The sequence below is a fragment of the Cherax quadricarinatus genome, chromosome 27 (assembly GCF_038502225.1).
Source record: "Cherax quadricarinatus isolate ZL_2023a chromosome 27, ASM3850222v1, whole genome shotgun sequence".
Classification (NCBI taxonomy): Eukaryota; Metazoa; Arthropoda; class Malacostraca; order Decapoda; family Parastacidae; genus Cherax; species Cherax quadricarinatus.
In genome coordinates this window covers 17,688,501-17,714,619 of record NC_091318.1, presented here as the reverse complement: position 1 = coordinate 17,714,619, position 26,119 = coordinate 17,688,501, and the positions used below count along the sequence as shown (strand labels likewise).

At 42.2% G+C, this 26,119-nt stretch overlaps 2 protein-coding genes across 2 annotated transcripts in view; one reads left to right on the top strand and one right to left on the bottom strand.

Annotated features, from left to right (window-relative positions):
* sff (sugar-free frosting) overlaps positions 1-26,119 on the bottom strand; it is a gene marked incomplete in the record, with an annotated part of 664,763 nt that overhangs the window by 90,594 nt on the left and 548,050 nt on the right. Inside the window, 1 exon segment of the mRNA XM_070089050.1 lies at positions 21,067-21,207. Coding sequence (XP_069945151.1) covers positions 21,067-21,207 — 141 coding nt within the window.
* The window catches only part of LOC138853277 (uncharacterized), a 341,333-nt gene that overhangs the window by 151,396 nt on the left and 163,818 nt on the right, over positions 1-26,119 (top strand). The window lies entirely within an intron of this gene.

Here is a 26,119-nt window from a genome sequence, read left to right as displayed (position 1 = left end):
TCTCCGCCACTGCTGATGGTGGTGGTGTTTCTCTCCGCCACTGCTGATGGTGGCGGTGTTTCTCTCCGCCACTGCTGATGGTGGTGGTGTTTCTCTCCACCACTGCTGATGGTGGTGGTGTTTCTCTCCACCACTGCTGATGGTGGTGGTGTTTCTCTCCGCCACTGCTGATGGTGGTGGTGTTTCTCTCCACCACTGCTGATGGTGGTGGTGTTTCTCTCCACCACTGCTGATGGTGGTGGTGTTTCTCTCCGCCACTGCTGATGGTGGTGGTGTTTCTCTCCGCCACTGCTGATGGTGGCGGTGTTTCTCTCCACCACTGCTGATGGTGGCGGTGTTTCTCTCCGCCACTGCTGATGGTGGCGGTGTTTCTCTCCGCCACTGCTGATGGTGGCGGTGTTTCTCTCCGCCACTGCTGATGGTGGTGGTGTTTCTCTCCGCCACTGCTGATGGTGGTGGTGTTTCTCTCCGCCACTGCTGATGGTGGTGGTGTTTCTCTCCGCCACTGCTGATGGTGGCGGTGTTTCTCTCCGCCACTGCTGATGGTGGCGGTGTTTCTCTCCGCCACTGCTGATGGTGGTGGTGTTTCTCTCCGCCACTGCTGATGGTGGTGGTGTTTCTCTCCGCCACTGCTGATGGTGGCGGTGTTTCTCTCCACCACTGCTGATGGTGGCGGTGTTTCTCTCCGCCACTGCTGATGGTGGCGGTGTTTCTCTCCGCCACTGCTGATGGTGGCGGTGTTTCTCTCCGCCACTGCTGATGGTGGCGGTGTTTCTCTCCGCCACTGCTGATGGTGGTGGTGTTTCTCTCCGCCACTGCTGATGGTGGCGGTGTTTCTCTCCACCACTGCTGATGGTGGCGGTGTTTCTCTCCGCCACTGCTGATGGTGGTGGTGTTTCTCTCCGCCACTGCTGATGGTGGTGGTGTTTCTCTCCACCACTGCTGATGGTGGTGGTGTTTCTCTCCGCCACTGCTGATGGTGATGTTGTTTCTCTCCGCCACTGCTGATGGTGGTGGTGTTTCTCTCCACCACTGCTGATGGTGGTGGTGTTTCTCTCCGCCACTGCTGATGGTGGTGGTGTTTCTCTCCACCACTGCTGATGGTGGTGGTGTTTCTCTCCACCACTGCTGATGGTGGTGGTGTTTCTCTCCGCCACTGCTGATGGTGGTGGTGTTTCTCTCCGCCACTGCTGATGGTGGTGGTGTTTCTCTCCACCACTGCTGATGGTGGCGGTGTTTCTCTCCACCACTGCTGATGGTGGTGGTGTTTCTCTCCGCCACTGCTGATGGTGGTGGTGTTTCTCTCCACCACTGCTGATGGTGGTGGTGTTTCTCTCCACCACTGCTGATGGTGGTGGTGTTTCTCTCCGCCACTGCTGATGGTGGTGGTGTTTCTCTCCGCCACTGCTGATGGTGGTGGTGTTTCTCTCCACCACTGCTGATGGTGGTGGTGTTTCTCTCCACCACTGCTGATGGTGGTGGTGTCTCTCTCCACCACTGCTGATGGTGGTGGTGTTTCTCTCCACCAATGCTGACGGTGGTGGTGTTTCTCTCCACTACTACTGACGGTGGTATTTCTCTCCACCACTGTTGATGGTGCCGTTTCTCTCCATCACAGTTGGTGTTTCTCTCCACCACTGTTAATGGTGGCGTTTCTCTCCACCACCGTTGATGATGGCATTTCTCTCCACCACCGTTGATGATGGCGTTTCTCTCCACCACCGTTGATGATGTTTCTCTCTACCACCGCTGATGATGGTGTTTCTCTCCACCATCGTTGATGGTGGTGTTTCTCTCTACCACTGTTGACGGTGGTGTTATAGTAAGTTTATTTAGGTATACACAAATACAGTTACATAGATTATCATACATAGCAGCATGTGTGCAGAGAACCTAGGATAACCCAAAAAAAGTCAGAGTGACTTATTTCCATTGGGGTCCTTTATTTCTCTCCTTTTTTCTCTCCACCACTTTTGATGGTGGTTGGTGTTTCCAACTTTGATACTGATGTTTGTCACTATACTGCTGATGTTGATGTTTCTCACCCTCACTGCTAATGATGGTGTTTATCTCCACTGCTGATGGTGGTGGTGTTTCCTCACCAACACTGCTAATGATGCTGGTGTTTCCAACACTGCTGATGCTAGTGGTGACTCTCTCTCTCTCTCTCCAATACTGATGATGGTGGTGGTTATATCCAACACTACTCACGAAATCATAATGACACGATTGCAAACAAACCATACCACAGGCGGGGATAGAACCCACGATCAGTCTCAAAACTCCAGACCGTCGCGTTAGCCACTGGCTAACGCGACAGTCTAGAGTTTTGAGACTCTCTGATTGCGGGTTCTATCCCCGCCCATGGTATGGTTTATAGCCAACACTGATAATAGTGGTGTTTTCCCCAACACTGCTTATGTTGGTGGTGGATTGTCACCAACACTGTTGATACTAATGATGGTGTGTCATCACCAACACTGCTGATACTGGTGGTGGTGTCTCCTCCAACACTGGTGCAGTTGGTGGTTCTCTCCCCTCAACACTGCTGATGCTGCTGGTGGTACCTCATCAACAATACTGATGATACTGGTGGTGGTGTCTCCTCACCAACACTCACTGACACTGAGTAATGGTTCCATCATATCTCACTGCCACACTGGCTTGCCTCCAGTTCTGTACTTGGCTTTCTCTGAGGTTTTCCACAGCTCATCACTTAACTGGTTCTTCAGTTTGTCAACTTCCACATCTGTGTTGCATAACCCAACTCATGGGCAAATGATCAATTCATACTGCTCCTGCAGCGCTGGGGAATGGAAGATAATTAAGTTTGATCCTAGGAAGGAGTGAGTAGCTCCAGGTCCTTTGATCAAGAGATTTTTCCATATGTTTATGTTCTTTCTAAACTTCTGCCAACTGAGAAGAATGCCACACCTGAGGCTACTGAGACAACTCCCAGAATGAGCGTACTGACACTCAAAGAGTCTGGGTTCAATACTTGGAAGAAGAGACATTCGGGCAGGTCTCCATCCACCTGCTGCCCCCATTCACCCAGCAGTTAATAGGCAGCTGAGTGTCAGTGGGCTGTTTTGGGTTGTATCATACAAAAGAGGATCTAAGGACCTCATCAGGAAAAAGTCACTGTTTCTTGACTTTCTTGGGGTTTTCCTAGATTAATAAACCTCGGGGGTTAATACTTCAAATTAAGTGATAATCTTCAGACCAAGCCTACTAGACTCACTTCACTTATCACCTACCACCACAGGATTACACTCATCTTCCTTTTTCTTTACATAGCCATCACACCCTCACTCATCAAGCACCTATCATCCTGTATAAAAGACAGTCATATTGTATACAAGTTACTGTCATACTGCACAAATAGAACTGTGATACTCTATAACTGGCAATGTAATACGTATTTCATAACTGTCACCATCATTCTGTATGATCAATATCTTACAATATAACTGGCACAGTCATACCATATAATTAACACCAACATAACCTATAACTGGCATGGTAATACGGTCGAGTTGACACATAATAATTCCACCTCAAAACCTAGTAGCCTCCTTGTGTCATAGTAACTCATCTTATTTTGAGTGTTGTGTTGCTGCGTCCTCCCTGTGCACCTCTACTCTACCAAGTCCTGCTTTATTTCCTTGTTTCTCCCAAGTCACCAGTCTTGGTGGAATTTAAATTCCAGCTCTTAATAAATCATGCTGCTGAAAGATTCAGAGGAAAGGTAAATGTGTTTTTGATGTTAAAATTTCAGTTTCCATAATTTATGCCAAGAATTGAGCTAAGAGCAACCAAGTAAAGACCTTGTGTGTAGTCTCTTTCATTCCAAAGATAAAGTTTGAACAACTTGTGACAACTACACTTCAGAAGCACAAGTTTTCTAACTTCAGGATCTCTAGAGTGGGGTGAAGGCCTATCAGAGCCTGATATGTAGGCCTGGAAAGCCTATAGCAGAAGGCTTCTAAATTTCAGATTTAGAAATTTCCAACCCTAAGATATTTTCTGGCATTTCTGTAAATAAATTGCAGTTATTTCTAACTATAAAACCTAAAAGACATTGGACAGATGTCCAAAAGCCTGAAAAAAAATCAGTGTTTGACAAGCAGTTATAATAGTAATGTTTACAACACCATTAATGTCTAAGACAACAGTTCCAGTAATGAAATAAAAATATACTCTCTTAATGCAGTAGAAAACTAAAACAAAATTTTGCCAGTGCTTTCATATAAATACAGTGGAACCTCCACTTACAAGTGAATCCACATGCAAGTTTTTCCAAATACAAGCAGTCAATCGGTCAATTTTTTGCTTCCATACACAAGCGAAATTTCCATAAGCGAGCGGGTCTCAAAGGAGGTTCCTTGACGCTGGTGAGGGGCTCTTGCTCTTGATCTAAGAAATTGGATCTCATTTGTTTGTTGGGCTCTCTTATTGAAACATGGACAATGTATGAGGGAAAGGTGCTTCTTAACATACACCAAAAATGAAAGAAATCGAACCATAAATAATGGAGTTCATTTCTCTTCAATTAGCCGTCCCTTAGCGGTATTTTCGCATGGTTTCTATGGTTATATTCTCATTTTTTTGGTCTCATTTGATAGAATGGAAGATATGTTATAGAAATAGATATGATTTTGAATGGTTTCATAATGAGAAGTACCTTGAAAATGAGCTTAAAGTAGCAGAAATGTTCAATTTTTGCCGATGTTCAAGAGTAAACAAATGACGTCACCTCCATTCCAATATGCAGTCATGAATGGATTGACATTATTTATACAATTATTACAATAATGCAGTAGTCTGCATAACAGTAAATCTATTTTTTGTGTGAATAAAAATTCAAAATTATTTATATTGTAATAATAATAATAATAATAATAATAATGATAATATGTATATGTATAATAATAATAGTATAATAATAATAATAATAATAATAATATATTTTTTATTTTATATTATCACACTGGCCGATTCCCACCAAGGCAGGGTGGCCCGAAAAAGAAAAACTTTCACCATCATTCACTCCATCACTGTCTTGCCAGAAGGGTGCTTTACACTACAGTTTTTAAACTGCAACATTAACACCCCTCCTTCAGAGTGCAGGCACTGTACTTCCCATCTCCAGGACTCAAGTCCGGCCTGCCGGTTTCCCTGAACCCCTTCATAAATGTTACTTTGCTCACACTCCAACAGCACGTCAAGTATTAAAAACCATTTGTCTCCATTCACTCCTATCAAACACGCTCACGCATGCCTGCTGGAAGTCCAAGCCCCTCGCACACAAAACCTCCTTTACCCCCTCCTATGTACTATATAATAATAATTATAATAATAGACAGCTTCAAAAGGCTGTCACTAGATGGCAGTGTTTACCACAACAATGGTGGAGCAGTTATACCCACCTCCACTTGTCACATAATGACATATTTATTCATTCTAGAGTATATATCACGTTTCTATGTTATTTTGATGAATTGTGATAGATAAATAAGTCGTAGAGTTGATATTAGGAAAATTACTGAAGTATTTTATGGTGCCTGGAATTCCACTGGAATGAATTAATTCCAGTTCAGTTAATTTAAATGAGGAAAATTGACTCTGCAACTGAGCAAATCCAGATGCAAGCAAAGTCACGGAACGGATTAAACTCGTTGGTGGAGGTTCCACTGTATTTATATCTTTAGAGAGTACATATAGAATGAAGAAAGTTGTGAGGACTGAACGGGAATTTGTAGAAAAAAGTTACACCACCAGCCACAGCCTCTCCCCCACCCCCACACACAAATAAAAAATTACACAAGTGCATATACATTGCTAAGTTACATAAATTTATTTATTTATTTATTTATTAATTTGAAAATGATACAGAGAAGTACAAAAGAATACAGTTAAATGCAGCATGCCAAAGCCACTTGAACGCATAGCATTACGGGCAGGCTTAAAATTAACTTAAGATTAACTAAGCAATGAAGTATTCAGTGGTAAAACATTATTGTAAACAGATAACAAGCACATTTAGTATTACAAAAACAGGTCGTATGGTTGCATGCATTGCTCTACAAACAGTATTTATTTATTTATTTATTTATTTATTTAATTTGAACATGATACAGAGAAGTACAAGGAATACAATTTTTAAAGTGCAGCATGCCAAAGCCCCTTGTATGCAGAGCATTATGGGCAGGCTTAAAATTAACTTAAGGTTTGACTGCAAACTAAATTGTAAAAACATTTTAAATAAGGTTATATTAGACAGAAACTCCTCAGTGTGGAGAAGAAATAATAAGAGTAGGAAAAGGTGAAGAAGGTTTGACAATACTTGTAAGAGAAACATAAATCCACAGAAATTTAGATTCAAACACAATGCTGGATTATAGTTGTAGAAATCCAAAACAGAGGTGAGAAAACTCATGGCAATCAAAGAACACAACTCACCATTTAATAACAGTAGGGAGAGAGAGAAATTTGACAATGCTATACTAAAGAAACTATTGATAAAGAGGGGCTGCAGGATGAAGAAGAGTTATTGCAATTATGAATGATGCAAAAATCCCATAAAAAATAAACATCCTCTATATATCTTAAAATTAAAGTTGAAAGATTTGTATCAACAACTTCCTTCCTGTTGCTAGATATCAATGGTTTCTTTAATGAATTACAGTATACATGTACGTACATAATCTTAAAAAGAAATTACAATATCAACACTTAACTGTATTTACATTTTAAGATTTGTGTTTACAAAATAAAATATCATGAGTGAACCCTTAGTTTAAATGACTAATGGGGTAGCAGGTGCATAGGAATCAGATTGTTTTGCTATGATTATAAATATAACAGACAATTCTGTGACCAGAAAACTACTGTTGTTTCTGAATCAAATTATCCAATGGATTTTGTTCCCTATTTCCAGTCTTGAGTCAAGGTCTGTTAAATTAATGATTTACTTACTACAGTACAGTATGTCTTCTACCTTACATATTTAATAAAATTTACTATCTTCTGCTCATTGTATATAACCTTGAAGATGTAAACATACTTAATTGCTCAAGAAATTTTAAATTTAAATTTTTTAGTCTTTTTGTCGGTACAGGCATACCTCACTAATAAAACAGGTTAGGTTTCAGACTGCCACCATAAAGCAAATCACAGTCATTGTTTCACTTGCCAATGCATATAAAAACCTAAAAACATGTTTACACTATCATTTATTAAACACACAATAGTGCTAGGCCTAAATAATAAACATGAATATGACTGAAAAGCACTGTATTGAAGTGCTAGAGTGAGTGCTGTATTAGTGAGGTATGCCTGTAGTAGCCATCATGCTTAGCCAAGCACCATCACCACACCACCATGGGGGCAAGAAGAAAGATCAATTACATATCATGCTCAAATGCAAAGCATATTACAGTGGAACCTTGGCTGTCAAAGTTAATTCGTTCCAGATGTAGTTCCAAGATGGACGACGACCAAAGCAATTATTCCCATAAAGAATAATGTAAACAGAATTAATTCGTTCGAGACACCAAATGACAATATGTATAATAATTTATTAAAAATGTACTAACTACTACATAAAAATGTAAAAATAAATACTAAAAGAAACTTTAACTGAAATACTGTACAGTAAACGAAAATTGTCAAAGGAGAGCTAATGGCATACTGGAAGCAGGAGGTGGAGGAGAGGAGGGGTTATGTTACTGCTTGGAAGGAGAGTAACCTTCTATTAATATGTCAGGCAACTGTCCTGGTGTTGTTTCTCTTCTTTGTCTCTTTTCACCAATAACACCTTGTTCTGGCTCACTGGTTCTTTGTCTCACTAAAAACCTGTCTAGTGTTTGTTTCAGGCTCTGTTCTAATACTTGTCTAAATTGAGACATTACACTGGCCACTGCTCTGTCTGGAAGGTATTTTTCAGCAAACTCATGCACTTCATGCCATTTAGTAAACATTTCCTTGGCAAGTGCAATGGGCACATCTTCCCTTTCCTCCTCTTCCTCTAAGGACAGCTCCTCCACGGCAGTTTGTTGCTGCTTCTTCTGAAGGTCCACAAGTTCTTCTAATGTGAGTTCAGTTCTATGCTTCTCCAACTCCTACACGTCATCTTCAGTCACCTCTAGGCCTAAGGTCTTCCCCAGGGATACAATATCCTCTACCACTCAGGCTCATCTTCAAAGCCTTCAAAATCCCTGGCTGTCACAAAGTTAGGCTACAATTTCTTCCATGCTGACTGCATGGTCCTGGAAGACACATTTCCCCAGGCTTTGTCTATAAGCCTCAAGCAGGTGAGGATACCAAAATGGTCCTTTCAGAACCCCTTGAAGGTTAATTTTGTTTCTGAAGTGACTTTAACCCTTTGACTGTTTCAGGCCCCTCTCTGAAACTGTCATTCTATGTCGCTCAATTTTTGAAAAAAAAAAAAAATTTTTTTCTTATGAAATGATAGAGAATCTTTTCCCGATGGTAATGACACCAAAAGTTCGAAATTTGGTCGAAAACTCATGGAATTATGCTCCCGTGAAGTTAGTGGTCTCGGCGACATATGCGTATCGGCGATTTCGCCGACTTTGAGCCCTATTTTCAGCCAATTCCATTGTTCCAGTTGACCAAACTCATAGCTATTTCTTTTGAACTCCATTTTATCTATCAGCTGAGTACAAGAAACCTCCCATTTACTAATTTGGACTACCCAATATGGTGGTCAGAAATTGGCAATTTGGCCAATTTCACGCAAACTAAAAAAGATGCCAATTTCAAAATAGGGTCCAGAATAAACAAGGTAGACATTCGTGGCACTAAAATAACATATGCTCTGTTCATTAGTCACATCTCTAGGCCCCTCTTATATTATTATTGCTTTCTATTTTGATTTTTTATTCATACAAAAAATACAAAATTTACTGTTATGCAGACTACTCCATTATTGTAAAAATGGTATAAATAATATCAGTGCACTAGTGAAAGAATATTAGACTCCCCAGTTGACGTGTATTGGACGTGTGGTGTGATTTATTTACTCCTGAACATTGGTAAAAATTGAACATTTCCGCTACTTTGAGCTCAGTTTCAAGGTCGTTTTCATCGTCAAAGTAATGAAAATCATCTCTATTTCTGTAATATGTTTTCCATTTTATCACCTAAGACCACAAAAACGCGAATACAATGATAAATACTATACGAAAATACACCTCAAAGTCGGCGTTTTATTCCAAAAAAAACGATCAGTTTTTTTTTTCTCATTATGCAATGTGTGCTGCAGGATTTTTTTTATGTGGTGCACACTGACCACACAGACCCATTCTCTCACATGTGGGCCTACCAGCTTTCTCCCGCTTGATTTGAAGCCGCTAGAATTATTGAGTATATATACGTCAGAAACATTGGCTCGTAAGACGTATTTATACGTCGAAAACAGTCAAAGGGTTAAAGCACCTTTCAAAAAGTGCTTTGGTGTACAATTTCTTGAAGTTAGAAATGGCCTGCTGGTCCATGAGCTAGCTGAGAGGAGTGGTGTTAGGAGGCAAGAACTTCACAGTTATAAAATTGAACTCCAGCAACTCATTTTCCAAGCCTGGAGGGTGAGCAGGAGCATTATCAATCAGTAAAAGGACCCTGGGTGGCAATTTTTTTTTAATGAGGTACTTTTTGACAGTGGTAGCAAAGACCTCATGAACCCACTCAATAAAAAAATTGTCTTGTTACCCAAGCTTTCATGTTGCCCCTCCACATTACAGCCAATTTGTTTTTCATAACACTGTTCTTCTTAAAAACTCGTGGATTTTTAGAATGATAACCAAGTAAGGGTTTCAATTTCAGGTCCCCACTTGCATTACCACACAGTAACAAAGTGAGCCTGTCTTTCATTGGCTTGTGTCATTGTCCAGTGCACATTCTGTGAGCGCATGACCTGAACCATTCATTGTCGGTTGTGGCACACAAAGAGTACGTAACCTTTATTCGGCGCATGTACACACCCTCATTTACAGGCTATCTCCCCCAACCAGTGAACCAGGGGACTGAGGGTTGATGATGGGGCCCCATCGTTCAACCAGTACCCAGGTTCTAGCCAATGAGAAGATGGTTTTGGCAATTGCAGAGATTATGTGGGTACCACTCTCCTGTCTGCCCTTGTCATTCCCATTCTAGAGCTGGTTGAAGCACGGTCTGCTCTCTAGTGGCTTCTATTCTGCCTTGTTTACCGTGGAGTGCACTAATACCTATTGCTGTACATAGTGTATATAGTGTACATACTTCTGGTCTAAATTGGTGAAGGATAATATAAGTCAAAAGTTTTCTGCTGTGTTTATTTTGCTCCCTTTACACTCAGGATAACAGGCCTTTGGGACTCCTGGGTTGTAATATGGGTAGCCTGTCCGAGAGCTGGAGCTGGACTTAGACAAAGGGTTGAGCCTAGGGTGAAGCTGGAAGCAGGAACATTGTGTAGCTTGCTGTCTGGCATTGCATTAGCTTTGCCAACGCTTTACAAACTTTGCGTGTCAGTTGCTTTGCTATGGTCAGCCTTGCTATTGTATGTTTGTTCAACAGCTTGCTACTAGCTTGTTCAGGTGTGCTCGTTTCGCTACGGTCAATCTCGTGGAACAGTGTGTAGCTTGCTGTCTGGCATTGCATTAGCTTTGCCAACGCTTTACAAACTTTGTGTGTCAGTTGCTTTGCTATGGTCAGCCTTGCTATTGTATGATTGTTCAACAGCTCGCTATTAGCTTGTTCAGTGTGAAGATTTTTGCAGTCAGCTTTGCTATTGCGTATCCACCTTGTAAGCGTATGCGTATTCTGCAATCGTACTGTGCATAGCTAAGCATGTTCTGCAAATAACGTGTTACATTGGGGTATTCTACAATTGTACTGTGCATAGCAAATAACTTGTATATTGGGGTATGCCACCTAGACGAGTCAGACGTCTGGTGTCAGAATATACCTTGTTTAACCTACCTAAATTGTCCCTACAATGTTGTTGGCAAATTGCTTGTTCCATTGGCATTGATTATGAACGCACTCTCACAGCTGCGCAACTGCGTTCACTGATCACTGACAAACTTTGGGAAGAGGAAATGGCACATCAAACTCCTCCCTCTACGGGAACCAGGAATAAAACTCCTATGTTCTCGCAGGAGGAAGATGGTACATCAACAGAGCAAAATCGTAAGTCTAGTGCAGCAGGGATGTCTCAAGGTGAATCAGCGGTGTTGGCACTTGAGCTTGCAAAAATCAATCTTGAGCAGACTAAGGAACAGAGAGCATTTGCAAAAGAAGAGTTTGATAGGGAAAAAGAAAGAAGGCAGTTTTTGCATCTTGTAAATGATTTTAGTTTACAGAAAGCAGTACAGCTTCAATGAGGCCGAACCAGAACAATTTTTCGAAGCTTTCGAAAATCAGGCTCGAGCCTTGAGGTGGCCAGAACAGCATTGGGCATCGTTGGTTCACACAGCATTGCTTGGTAAGGCACAGGAATTTACGTCAGTGTTAAATGATACTGATTTTTCCGATTATAAAATAGTGAAGACCACAGTTTTGGGAGCATATACATGTATCCCAGCTAAGTACAGAAAGTTGTTTAAATTAGGCAGACGACAGTTTGGTCAATCCCTGGTTGATTTTGTGCGACAGCAGACCAAAGCTTTTACCAGCTGGTATAAAGCAAGTGGTGTTGCTACCTTTGATGATCTTGTGCAGCTTATTCTGACTGACAACCTGCTGGAGTCTGTGGGAAGGGAGGTCTGAGTCTTTCTGCAGGATCGTGACTTAACCACTGCATTGGAGACAGCCAGGTTGGCTGATACCTTTGAAACTAACCGCTCCTTGTCCGAGCAGTCCCATCTCTCTTTTCAACAGCCTGGCATAAGCAGAGATCATCAACCTTGGAGGACGAAGTGCCAGCCGGAGGGAGAACGTCTACGTCAGCCAACTAAATCACCTGGTGAGCCACGCTTCTCAACTTATGGTCTACCTGGTGAGAGAAACTACTCAACATGGTGCAACTCGACAACAGTATCCAGAAAGACACCAGCCAGAGCGACACCAGTTGCAACCTCAGCAGGGAGTTAAAGGCAAACCCATCGTCTGCTACCTGTGCAATAAAATAGGTCACATCCGTCCCAACTGCCCCCATAAACCCCAACCCATTGGGAAAATCTCTAATATCCCTAGTAACATGTCCCTGAAAGAAGTAGAAAAAGGGATGGCCCCTTATTACTGTCAGAGTCTTATTTCCCTTCAGGAAAACTCGAAACAACTGAAGTCAAAACCTTTAGAGATATTGGAGCATATTGCTCACTTATAAGAGAGGGAATATTACCCCTTTCAAAGAATACCTCCTTAAATTCCTCTATTTTGTTGGAGGCATTTGGAGGAGCTATATATTCTGTCCCTTTGCACAAAATTTATGTACAGTGCAAATATTACACTGGGTACTTGACTGTGGGTGTATCCAAAGGATTCCCCATGAAAGATGCCATGTTATTACTGGGTAATAACATTACCACTACTAGTGTATGTCCTGAACCCATAATGATTAATTCTTCTCCGGTGTTGGCTATAACTCAGGCAACATCCCAAGGGTTGTCTCACAAGAATGTTGACCCATCCTTGGACGCCTCCAATCTCGGAATAGACACTTTGTTTTACGAGGAAAACTGGCCAGAGCCTCGTAGATCAAGTGAACAGACCCAGATCAAGCCTTCCTATTCCAAGGTTGTAGGATTGCCAGATATCTCTGTTTCCGTGCCCGAGGGACTGTCCTTCCGGGAAGAACAACGAAAGGACCCTTCTTTAAATTTCGCTTTTCAGGCAGCCATGGGTAAATCCTCTTTGGATCATCCGGTCAAGTATAAACTTAAAAACAACTATCTGATCTGCACTGAGACTGGTAAGGAGATAGAGGGCCGGCAATTGTCAGACAGGTTAGTACGTAGTTCCAACAAAGTTTAGACCTCAAATATTGAATATAGCTCATAATACTTCATTAGGAGGTCACTTAGGAATTACTAAAACATTATATAGAATCACAAAAGAATTTTATTGGCCAAAATTAAAGCAGGATGTGAAGAATCATATCCAGTGTTGCCGAAAATGTCAGCAAGTAGGGAAACCTGGAAAATTCCATTAAACCTGCACCTCTTCAACCTATACCTGCTGACGGAGAACCTTTTGTAGATTTAATTATAGATTGTGTAGGTCCACTACCTAGGCCAAAGTCGGGAAATCAGTATTTATTTACCATTATGGAGAGTAACTAGATACCCTGAAGCAATTCCCATGTGCAGTATTAATACTAAAGCTATTCTCAAAGCTTTAACCAGATTTATTTCTTGTTTTGGCATTCCTAAAACTATTCAAAGTGAACAAGGTACTAACTTCACTGCCAAAGCATTTAGAAAAGCACTAACTAGGTTAAGGATAATCCACAACTTATCCACTACCTATCATCCGCAGTCCCAAGGCGCCTTGGAAAGATTCCATCAGACGTTAAAAACCATGATGAGAACTTTTTGCATGCATTTTCCTACAGACTGGGATGAATCACTACCTTTGTTGCTGTTCTCAGTACGAGAAACGGTGCAAGAGTCTACCGGGTATAGTCCGTTTGAGCTGATCTTTGGGCACAATGTACGAGGTCCTCTTCGGGTGCTCAAAGAAGGATGGATGGGAGAAGATGTTAGCTTAACGCTCTACAACCCGTCTTCAAGGTTGCAGGTGGCACGTCAGTTAGCCAAGGCTAACCTAAAGGCAGCTCAAAATAAGATGAAACAGAGGTATGACAGAAATGCACAATTCCACTCCTTCCATCCAAGAGACAAGGTGTTGATGCAGGAACCTATACCTGGCCACACCTTGAAAGCTAGATTTACGGGACCTATGCAAATTGTAAGTAAATTATCTATGTAAATTATGTGGTAGCTCCCCTTGATAAGACCTCAAAAACTAAAACTTACAACATTAATCAATTAAAATCTTTTCATGCACCAGATAAAGTCCCAGTAATGACTCTGTCCTCTTCCTCTGAGGACGACTCTGACTCTTTGCACTCTATTTCTGAAATTAATGTCAAACTTCCAAACTCTGTCCTCCTCAAGAACCCTAGCCCTTTAATGGTGGGGCTATCTGAAACTCAAGCAACAAGTTTAACTGCGCTTCTACAGTCATACCCTGATATTTTTTCGGATGTGCCGAAAAAATGTACGTTAGGTTATCATGATGTAGATGTGGGAAACTCTAAACTCTCCCCCTACAGAGCTAATCCTGAAAAGCACAGGCTACTTCAGCAGGAAGTAGAATTTCTGTTAGAGCATGGGTTAGTGGAGGAGTCGTCTAGTCCATGGGCTTCGCCGTGCATCCTTGTTAAAAAAGCTGATGGAGGGTTTCGTATGTGTACAGACTACCGTAAGGTGAATGAGGTCACAATCAGAGACGCTTACCCTCTTCCTCGTCTGGATGATGTAATAGATTTTGTGGGTAAGGCTACTTTTGTGTCCAAGTTAGATCTCCTTAAAGGTTACTATCAGGTACCTTTGACGGATAAGGCGAAGGAAATCTCTGCCTTCATAATTCCAGGAGGTCATTATCAATATAGTTACCCCCTTTGGAATGAAAAACTCCCCCTCTTCATTCCAGAAACTTATCCATCAGGCTATTAAAGGACTTGAAGGCACGGCAGCATACCTGGATGATATTGTTGTGGTGTCTGATACTTGGGATCAACACCTATTTAGACTTAAGGCTCTCTTTGAGACCTTTCAGAGTTCCCATTTAACTGTTAATTTATCTAAGTCTTCCTTTGGCCAGGCCACTGTTACTTTTCTAGGCCATGAAGTAGGAGTGGTAAAGTTGCTCCTAAACTTGTTAAAGTTCTTGCCATTAAAGATTATCCAGTTCCACAAGATAGGGAATCTCTTCAACGTTTCCTAGGCATGATAGGATTTTACAGAAGATTCTGTAAAAATTTGTCAGATATTGTAGCCCCTCTTACCTCTCTTACCAGTCACAAAGTTCCCTTTATTTGGACTTCAGTTGCTCAGGATGCGTTTGACAAAGCAAAAAGATTATTGTGTACTGCACCCATTCTTTTGTCTCCAGACTTCTCCAAACCTTTCTCATTACAGGTTGATGCTTGTGAGTCTGGGGTTGGGGCAGTACTGTTGCAAAACGGGGCCAAGGAGTTGCAGCCTGTAGCCTTCTTCTCTGCAAAGTTCCAGCTGCATCAGAGGGCTTACTCTACCATTGAAAAAGAAGCCCTCATGCTGGTACTGTCTTTGGAGCACTTTGATGTTTATGTGGGACAAACTTCACAGGTGGTCACGGTCTACAGTGATCACAATCCTCTAGTATATCGCCAAGCCATGAAGAACCACAATACAAGGCTTATGAGATGGAGTCTACAACTGCAACCCTACTCTCTCAGAATTGTACATATTGCCGGCAAAGAAAATAAGTTGGCAGACTCTTTATCTAGAGTCTAACAATATTATTTATAATTATATATTAGGTTAGGATGTGTTAGGTTACTTGTGGTAACCCCTTCCAAGCTCTTTTTTTTTATCCCCTGCTGTGGGTTTTTTTTTTAGTGAGGGGATGCAGGCTACCGTCCACCCGTGTCTTGGACCTAAGCTAGCCCGACTGTCTGCTGTCTCGCTCTGAGTTTAGGGTTTGGCTTTTTGTCACGTAAAAAGCTGAGCTCTATCTAAGAGTTGGATGGTTGAGAGGAAAGGCGGTCCCATTATTTTGTGCCATGGCGGCACAGTTACCACTGGGAGGTGGGAGCCTAATCCTAAGCCTTCTCGGGGTGGGGGCGTGGCATGCAAAGAGTACGTAACCTTTATTCGGCTTTATCCGGAGCATGTACACACCCTCATTTATAGGCTATCTCCCCCAACCAGCGAACCAGGGGACTGAGGGTTGACGATGGGATCCCGTCGTTCAACCAGTACCCAGGTTCTAGCCAATGAGAAGATGGTTTTGGCAATCGCAGAGGTTATGTGGGTACCACTCTCCTGTCTGCCCTTGTCATTCCCATTCTAGAGCTGGTTGAAGCACGGTCTGCTCTCTAGTGGCTTCTATTCTGCCTTACTTACCGTGGAGTGCACTAATACCTATTGTTGTACATAGTGTATATAGTGTACATACTTGTAGGTAGTAGGTTGGTAGACAGCAACCACCCAGGGAAGTACTACCGTCCTGCCAGATGACTGTGAAACAGAAACCTGTAACTGTTTTGCATGATGGTAGGATTGCTGGTTTCTTTTTCTGTCTCATAAACACACTAGATAACAGGGATATCTTGCTACTCCTACTTACACCTTGGTCACACTTCACAGACACGCACATGCATACATATATACACACATCTAGGTTTTTCTCCTTTTTCTAAATAGCTCTTGTTCTTCTTTATTTCTTCTATTGTCCATGGGGAAGTGGAAAAGAATCTTTCCTCCGTAAGCCATGCGTGTCATATGAGGCGACTAAAATGCCGGGAGCAATGGGCTAGTAACCCCTTCTCCTGTAGACATTTACTACAAAAGAGAAGAAGAAAAACTTTATAAAACTGGGATGCTTGAATGTGCGTGGATGTAGTACAGATGACAAGAAACAGATGATTGCTGATGTTATGAATGAAAAGAAGTTGGATGTCCTGGCCCTAAGCGAAACAAAGCTGAAGGGGGTAGGGGAGTTTCGGTGGGGAGGAATAAATGGGATTAAATCTGGAGTATCTGAGAGAGTTAGAGCAAAGGAAGGGGTAGCAGTAATGTTGAAGGATCAGTTATGGAAGGAGAAAAGAGAATATGAATGTGTAAATTCAAGAATTATGTGGATTAAAGTAAAGGTTGGATGCGAAAAGTGGGTCATAATAAGCGTGTATGCACCTGGAGAAGAGAGGAATGCAGAGGAGAGAGAGAGATTTTGGAAGATGTTAAGTGAATGTATAGGAGCCTTTGAACCAAGTGAGAGAGTAATTGTGGTAGGGGACCTGAATGCTAAAGTAGGAGAAACTTTTAGAGAGGGTGTGGTAGGTAAGTTTGGTGTGCCAGGTGTAAATGATAATGGGAGAACCTTTGATTGAACTTTGTATAGAAAGGGGTTTAGTTATAGGTAATACATATTTTAAGAAAAAGAGAATAAATAAGTATACAAGATATGATGTAGGGCGAAATGACAGTAGTTTGTTGGATTATGTATTGGTAGATAAAAGACTGTTGAGTAGACTTCAGGATGTACATGTTTATAGAGGGGCCACAGATATATCAGATCACTTTCTAGTTGTAGCTACACTGAGAGTAAAAGGTAGATGGGATACAAGGAGAATAGAAGCATCAGGGAAGAGAGAGGTGAAGGTTTATAAACTAAAAGAGGAGGCAGTTAGAGTAAGATATAAACAGCTATTGGAGGATAGATGGGCTAATGAGAGCATAGGCAATGGGGTCGAAGAGGTATGGGGTAGGTTTAAAAATGTAGTGTTAGAGTGTTCAGCAGAAGTTTGTGGTTACAGGAAAGTGGGTGCGGGAGGGAAGAGGAGCGATTGGTGGAATGATGATGTAAAGAGAGTAGTAAGGGAGAAAAAGTTAGCATATGAGAAGTTTTTACAAAGTAGAAGTGATGCAAGGAGGGAAGAGTATATGCAGAAAAAGAGAGAGGTTAAGAGAGTGGTGAAGCAATGTAAAAAGAGAGCAAATGAGAGAGTGGGTGAGATGTTATCAACAAATTTTGTTGAAAATAAGAAAAAGTTTTGGAGTGAGATTAACAAGTTAAGGAAGCCTAGAGAACAAATGGATTTGTCAGTTAAAAATAGGAGAGGAGAGTTATTAAATGGAGAGTTAGAGGTATTGGGAAGATGGAGGGAATATTTTGAGGAATTGTTAAATGTTGATGAAGATAGGGAAGCTGTGATTTCGTGTATAGGGCAAGGAGGAATAACATCTTGTAGGAGTGAGGAAGAGCCAGTTGTGAGGTGGGGGAAGTTCGTGAGGCAGTAGGTAAAAATGAATGGGGGTAAGGCAGCCGGGATTGATGGGATAAAGATAGAAATGTTAAAAGCAGGTGGGGATATAGTTTTGGAGTGGTTGGTGCAATTATTTAATAAATGTATGGAAGAGGGTAAGGTACCTAGGGATTGGCAGAGAGCATGCATAGTTCCTTTGTATAAAGGCAAAGGGGACAAAAGAGAGTGCAAAAATTATAGGGGGATAAGTCTGTTGAGTATACCTGGTAAAGTGTATGGTAGAGTTATTATTGAAAGAATTAAGAGTAAGACGGAGAATAGGATAGCAGATGAACAAGGAGGCTTTAGGAAAGGTAGGGGGTGTGTGGACCAGGTGTTTACAGTGAAACATATAAGTGAACAGTATTTAGATAAGGCTAAAGAGGTCTTTGTGGCATTTATGGACAGGGTGGATAGGGGGGCAATGTGGCAGATGTTGCAGGTGTATGGTGTAGGAGGTAGGTTACTGAAAGCAGTGAAGAGTTTTTACGAAGATAGTGAGGCTCAAGTTAGAGTATGTAGGAAAGAGGGAAATTATTTCCCAGTAAAAGTAGGCCTTAGACAAGGATGTGTGACGTCACTGTGGTTGTTTAATATATTTATAGATGGGTTTTTTTTTCTTCTTCTCTTTTTTAGTAAATGTCTACAGGAGAAGGGGTTACTAGCCCATTGCTCCCGGCATTTTAGTCGCCTCATACGACACGCATGGCTTACGGAGGAAAGATTCTTTTCCACTTCCCCATGGACAATAGAAGAAATAAAGAACAAGAGCTATGTAGAAAAAGGAGAAAAACCTAGATGTATGTATATATATATATGCATGTGCATGTCTGTGAAGTGTGACCAAAGTGTAAGTTGGAGTAGCAAGATATCCCTGTTATCTAGCATGTTTATGAGACAGAAAAAGACACCAGCAATCCTACCATCATGCAAAACAGTTACAGGTTTCTGTTTCACAGTCATCTGGCAGGATGGTAGTACTTCCCTGGGTGGTTGCTGTCTACCAACCTACTACCTAAAATGGAGTGAATGGAGACGAATGGTTTTTAATACTTGACGTGCTGTTGGAGTGTGAGCAAAGTAACATTTATGAAGGGGTTCAGGGAAACCGGCAGGCCGGACTTGAGTCCTGGAGATGGGAAGTACAGTGCCTGCACTCTGAAGGAGGGGTGTTAATGTTGCAGTTGAAAAACTGTAGTGTAAAGCACCCTTCTGGCAAGACAGTGATGGAGTGAATGATGGTGAAAGTTTTTCTTTTTCGGGCCACCCTGCCTTTGTGGGAATCGGCCAGTGTGATAATAAATAAAAAGATGGGGTTGTAAGAGAAGTAAATGCGAGGGTCTTGGCAAGAGGCGTGGAGTTAAAAGATAAAGAATCACACATAAAGTGGGAGTTGTCACAGTTGCTCTTTGCTGATGACACTGTGCTCTTGGGAGATTCTGAAGAGAAGTTGCAGAGATTGGTGGATGAATTTGGTAGGGTGTGCAAAAGAAGAAAATTACAGGTGAATACAGGAAAGAGTAAGGTTATGAGGATAACAAAAAGATTAGGTGATGAAAGATTGGATATCAGATTGGAGGGAGAGAGTATGGAGGAGGTGAATGTATTCAGATATTTGGGAGTGGACGTGTCAGCGGATGGGTCTATGAAAGATGAGGTGAATCACAGAATTGACGAGGGGAAAAGGGTGAGTGGTGCACTTAGGAGTCTGTGGAGACAAAGAACTTTGTCCTTGGAGGCAAAGAGGGGAATGTATGAGAGTATAGTTTTACCAACGCTCTTATATGGGTGTGAAGGATGGGTGATGAATGTTGCAGCGAGGAGAAGGCTGGAGGCAGTGGAGATGTCATGTCTGAGGGCAATGTGTGGTGTGAATATAATGCAGAAAATTCGTAGTTTGGAAGTTAGGAGGAGGTGTGGGATTACCAAAACTGTTGTCCAGAGGGCTGAGGAAGGGTTGTTGAGGTGGTTCGGACATGTAGAGAAAATGGAGCAAAACAGAGTGACTTCAAGAGTGTATCAGTCTGTAGTGGAAGGAAGGCGGGGTAGGGGTCGGCCTAGGAAAGGTTGGAGGGAGGGGGTAAAGGAGGTTTTGTGTGCGAGGGCCTTGGACTTCCAGCAGGCATGCGTGAGCGTGTTTGATAGGAGTGAATGGAGACATATGGTTTTTAATACTTGATGTGCTGTTGGAGTGTGAGCAAAGTAACATTTATGAAGGGGTTCAGGGAAACCAGCAGGCCGGACTTGAGTCCTGGAGATGGGAAGTACAGTGCCTGCACTCTGAAGGAGGGGTGTAAATGTTGCAGTTTAAAAAATGTAGTGTAAAGCACCCTTCTGGCAAGACAGTGATGGAGTGAATGATGGTGAAAGTTTTTCTTTTTTGGGCCACCCTGCCTTGGTGGGAATCGGCCAGTGTGATAATAAATAATAAAAATAAACTTCTGTTCTAAATTGGTGAAGTTAGTTAGTTTAATATGTTTATTATGCACCCCATACCCATCCTGTGGGCGGTAGTCAAAAGATTACAGAGGTACATAATTGGTCCAGGGACTGGACTCCAAAGTTTTGATAGCTGAGCAAGTTACAGAGGTAATGAACTCACAATTTACAAAGGTAATGAACTCACAATTTACAAAGGTAATGAACTCAATATAAGTCAAAAGTTTTCTGCTGTGTTTATTTTGCTCCCTTTACACCCAGAATAACAGACCTTTGGGACCCCTGGGTTGTAATATCGGTCAACAACCGAGAGGATGTATGAAAACCAGGACATTTTTTTTCTGGAATTCCTTGTCCGAAAACCGATTTGTTTGACAAGTAATGCAATCGACATTCAAGGTTCCACTGTATTCTGCAAATTAATAACACTGTTACCTAGTCATTCTGACTAAATGTAATATAAACTGGTCATTAGTTGATCTCTATCACAGTTGTCCTGCTAGATCACAGTAAAGTTGCAGCATTAACAATGCATAAAAATGCAATATAGTTCCACACTTGACACTCATTCACCTACTCAACCCCATAATACATACTGTCAATATACTCACCATATTGAATGACTATGGCAAAAATCTAAGGCTGATATAATCTGTCTGAAGAATCTCCGTGCTTCCTTGGGTGTTAATCTGCCCTTCTTGACGAGGTAGTCGAACAGCTCTCCCCCAGACACATGTTCCAGCACCAGGTACCTGCAACACACATTAATTATATGAAGCATTATATCCTTAAGGATCATACAGTTAATAATATTCTCGACGAAGCACTAAACCCTAAAGAGATCAGACAACACATCAAGAATGGAAGGAAATCACTATTGACTCAAGGAAGGAGTGGGGTAGCTCCCATTCCTTAGACCAAGAACTCTTAATATGGGTTATTAAGAGCAATGAGTGGTAGAGCCTGCATCCTCTGTCCGCTAAGCAGTCTAGTCTCTGATCAGTCAGGCTGTTACTATTTGGGCAACCTGCAAAAGGAACGTCATTCTCTGTTCACATTTTCCAGCTCCCTTATATCTGTAAGAAATATGCTATGTAACTTGATGTTACGTTCCAGAACTAGGTTTCGTTTAAGAAAACAATATATCTCCTTGTACCAGGTGGCCCGGTGGCCTGGTGGCTAAAGCCCCCGCTTCACACACAGAGGACCCGGGTTCGATTCCCGGCGGGTAGAAACATTTCGACACGTTTCCTTACACCTGTTGTCCTGTTCACCTAGCAGCAAATAGGTACCTGGGTGTTAGTCGACTGGTGTGGGTCGCATCCTGGGGGACAAGATTAAGGACCCCAATGGAAATAAGTTAGACAGTCCTCGATGACGCACTGACTTTCTTGGGTTATCCTGGGTGGCTAACCCTCCGGGGTTAAAAATCCGAACGAAATCTTATCTTATCTTATCTTATCAGTACGAAGTACAAGGTCCAGTACGTGGCCCGGTGGCCTGGTGGCTAAAGCTCCCGCTTCACACATGGAGGGCCTGGGTTCGATTCCCGGTGGGTGGAAACATTTCGACACGTTTCCTTACACTATTGTCCTGTTCACCTAGCAGCGAATAGGTACCTGGGTGTTAGTCGACTGGTGTGGGTCGCATCCTGGGGGACAAGATTGAGGACCCCAATGGAAATAAGTTACAGTCCTCGATGACGCACTGACTTTCTTGGGTTATCCTGGGTGGCTAACCCTCCGGGGTTAAAAATCCGAACGAAATCTTATCTTATCTTATCTTACCTGGAAAATATCCCTGAACAATTGTTATTTTCTCCATCGGCAGTACTTTAAAGGACATGGTGTACTTTCTGATAGAAAAGTATATTCCCGCAAAAGGTATCAACAGGAACACAATATACCTCCTGGTGCAGGTGTTTCTGGCAAGATATCAACAAGAGCCTCATCATCTTCAGGATATACACAATTTATTTAGCAAGTCCTTTTCCTCCCGATGGTGGTGCTGGGATTGTTAAAGGCCACCAAAGCCTTCCTGAGCCTTACTTCTCGCGAGTCCGAGAAAAATGTTTCCAGTCTAGGCTGGAATTGAAGGGAAAACAGTTTTGTCCAAAACAGAAACGGGAACAATGTGTTCCCAATTATATCAGATGAACCTTTTTGTCTAAACACCGGCCAAGCCAGACGCCCACTCACTCCTACTAGAGATTTTAGATTTTGCCACCGAAGTGGCTAGTTTATTGTGCACCCAATATCCATCCTGTGGACGGTAGCGCAAGAGCATATGGATATACAAAAGGCCTAGGAACTAGGCCCCAAAAGGGTTAACAGGTGTATATATGAGTTTATATCTGCATATCTACAGTTCACTTATCTGTTACAAGCAAATTTAGGAAATTTGCTTAGTATATCAGGTATCTTATTTTCAGGTATCTTATTATTCTTGACATGTTACATAGGTTATTATATTGTCTCTGTATTCCTCAATAAGTGGACAATTAAGCACATAGTGTTTAAGACAGTGACCATATGCCTGATCACATAATTTGCATTTAGTTTGATCATCATCTGTGTGTCTCCCAAACTGCCAGAAGTACTTGTAACCAAGCCTAAGCCTGGCCACTACATCAGTCAGTCTGTTCACATTGCAAGTTGCTCCATAAACATACTTATCTACGTTCATGTTATCATGGTGGGTTATAGATCTACTCAGGCTTCTAACTGCATTCCTATAACAATCATTTTCATTATTTACTTCTCTCCTAATATTATTCCTAATGCTAGACACAGTTATACCAAAGTTATATTCTACATTCTCCTACTGGGTACTCTTCTTGGCTAACATATCAACTTTATCATGAAGGAGTAATCCAATGTGTGATGGGATCCATAGCAACTGTACATTAATTCCTTTGTCCCTAATTTTTGAGTATCTATACCTGGCTTCCCCAATGAGCATGTTGTTGGAGTCATTATATGAGTCAAGAGTATTCAATGATGACATAGAATCAGTAATGATGATAGAGTCAAGCTCAGTGTCATAAGTTAGCTTTAGCGCCATTATGATTGCAAACAATTCAGTTTGCAGTGTAGACGCCCAGTTGTTAATTCTTATGCCTAGTTCAACAAGTTTATTATCGTTCTTAACTAGGGAGGTGGCAACAAGAGCAGATGTAAAAAAAAGTCCTTTTTATTATATTTTAAATCCTCCCTGAGGGTATGATGAAGCCAAATGTCTCATTGAAAAAATAAATCACTGATGCTCATAGCAGGGGTAGAGCGAGACGTCATTATTACACTAAGATCAGATGAACCCTATGGCTAAACACTGGCCAGATGCCTCACTCTTTTGAGTTAACACACACAACCGTGGGAGACCCCACAGTTGTGACACTGCAATATACCTCATTAGGTTAGTTTAGTTTAATATGTTTATTATGCACCCCATACCCATCCTGTGGGCGGTAGTCAAAAGATTACAGAGGTACATAATTGGTCCAGGGACTGGGCCTCAAAGTTTTGATAGCTGAGCAAGTTACAGAGGTAATGAATTCACAATTTACAAAGGTAATGAACTCACAATTTACAAAGGTAATGAACTCCAGGTAGGTCTCGTCACAATCATGACAAGTTACAAAGGTATTTACAGATTACAGAGGTACACAATGGGTCCAGGGACCGGGCTCCAAAGTTTTGATGGCTGAACTAGGTACAAGGTAATGAACTCACAAGTTACAAAGGTAATGAACTCACAAGTTACAAAGGTAATGAATACTGTAAGAATGGTTACTTACGTTTATACATGGCTGCAGTCATGAACAAATTTTAGAGTAATGAGCAATTCACACTTCCACACCCGGTCACAACTGTAGTGAGTTATTGGTGCAAATGTTGATTGCTGAGTCTCTCTCTCTCTCACACACACACACACACACACATACAAATTCATACACACACACACATAAACACACACACACACACACACTGGAGTGATGTATAACCCACCACAGAACTGCAGGAGGCCAAGAGAGGAGTACGAAGAAAACAACAGGGTGATGGTGGACACACTGGCTGAGGTGGCAAGAAGAGCTCACTCGAGCAGAGCAAAGTTACTGGTAATGGGCGATTTCAACCACAGGGAGATCGACTGGGAAAACCTGGAGCCACATGGGGGTCCCGAAACATGGAGAGCCAAGATGATGGATGTGGTACTTGAAAACCTCATGCATCAACATGTCAGGGACACAACCAGAGAGAGAGGGGAGGATGAGCCAGCAAGACTGGATCTTGTGTTCACCCTGAGCAGTTCGGACATTGAGGACATCACTTACGAGAGGCCCCTTGGAGCTAGCGATCATGTGGTGCTGAGTTTTGACTATATAGTAGAGTTACAAGTGGAGAAGGTAACAGGAACTGAAGGGGACAGGCCAAACTATAAAAGGGGGGACTACACAGGTATGAGAAACTTCCTGCAGGAGGTTCAGTGGGACAGAGAAATGGTAGGAAAATCAGTAAACGAGATGATGGAATATGTGGCAACAAAGTGCAAGGAGGCAGAGGAAAGTTTTGTTCCCAAGGGAAACAGAAATAATAGGAAGACCAAAACGAGTCCTTGGTTTACCCGAAGGTGTAGGGAGGCAAAAACTAAGTGCAACAGAGAATGGAAAAGGTACAGGAGGCATAGGACCCAGGAAAACAAGGAGATTAGTAGAAGAGCCAGAAACGAGTATGCACAGATAAGGAGGGAGGCCCAGCGACAGTATGAAAACGACATAGCATCGAAAGTCAAATCTGACCCGAAACTGTTGTATAGCCACATTAGGAGGAAGACAACAGTCAAGGACCAGGTGATAAGGCTGAGGAAAGAAGGTGGAGAACTCACAAGAAACGATCAAGAGGTATGTGAGGAGCTCAACACGAGATTTAAGGAAGTATTTACAGTAGAGACAGGAAGGACTCTGGGGGGACAGACCAGATGGGGACACCAGCAAGGAATACACCAACAAGTGTTGGACGACATACATACAGATGAGGAGGAGGTGAAGAAACTGCTAAGGGACATCGATACCTCAAAGGCAATGGGACCGGACATCTCCCCGTGGGTCCTTAGAGAGGGAGCAGATATGTTGTGCGTGCCACTTGCCACAATCTTCAACACATCCCTGGAAACTGGGCAACTACCTGAGGTATGGAAGACGGCAAATGTAGTTCCCATTTTTAAAAAAGGAGACAGAAAAGAGGCACTAAACTATAGACCTGTGTCATTGACGTGTATAGTATGCAAAATTATGGAGAAGATTGTCAGGAGGAGAGTGGTGGAGCACCTGGAACGGAACAGGAGTATAAATGCCAACCAGCACGGATTCACGGAAGGCAAATCCTGTGTCACAAACCTTCTGGAGTTTTATGATAAAATAACAGAAGTAAGACAAGAGAGAGAGGGGTGGGTTGATTGCATCTTCTTGGACTGCAAGAAGGCCTTTGACACAGTTCCTCACAAGAGATTAGTGCAGAAGCTAGAGCATCAGGCGCATATAACAGGAAGGGCACTGCAATGGATCAGAGAATACCTGACAGGGAGGCAACAACGAGTCATGGTACGTAATGATGTATCACAGTGGGCACCTGTGACGAGCGGGGTCCCACAGGGGTCGGTCCTAGG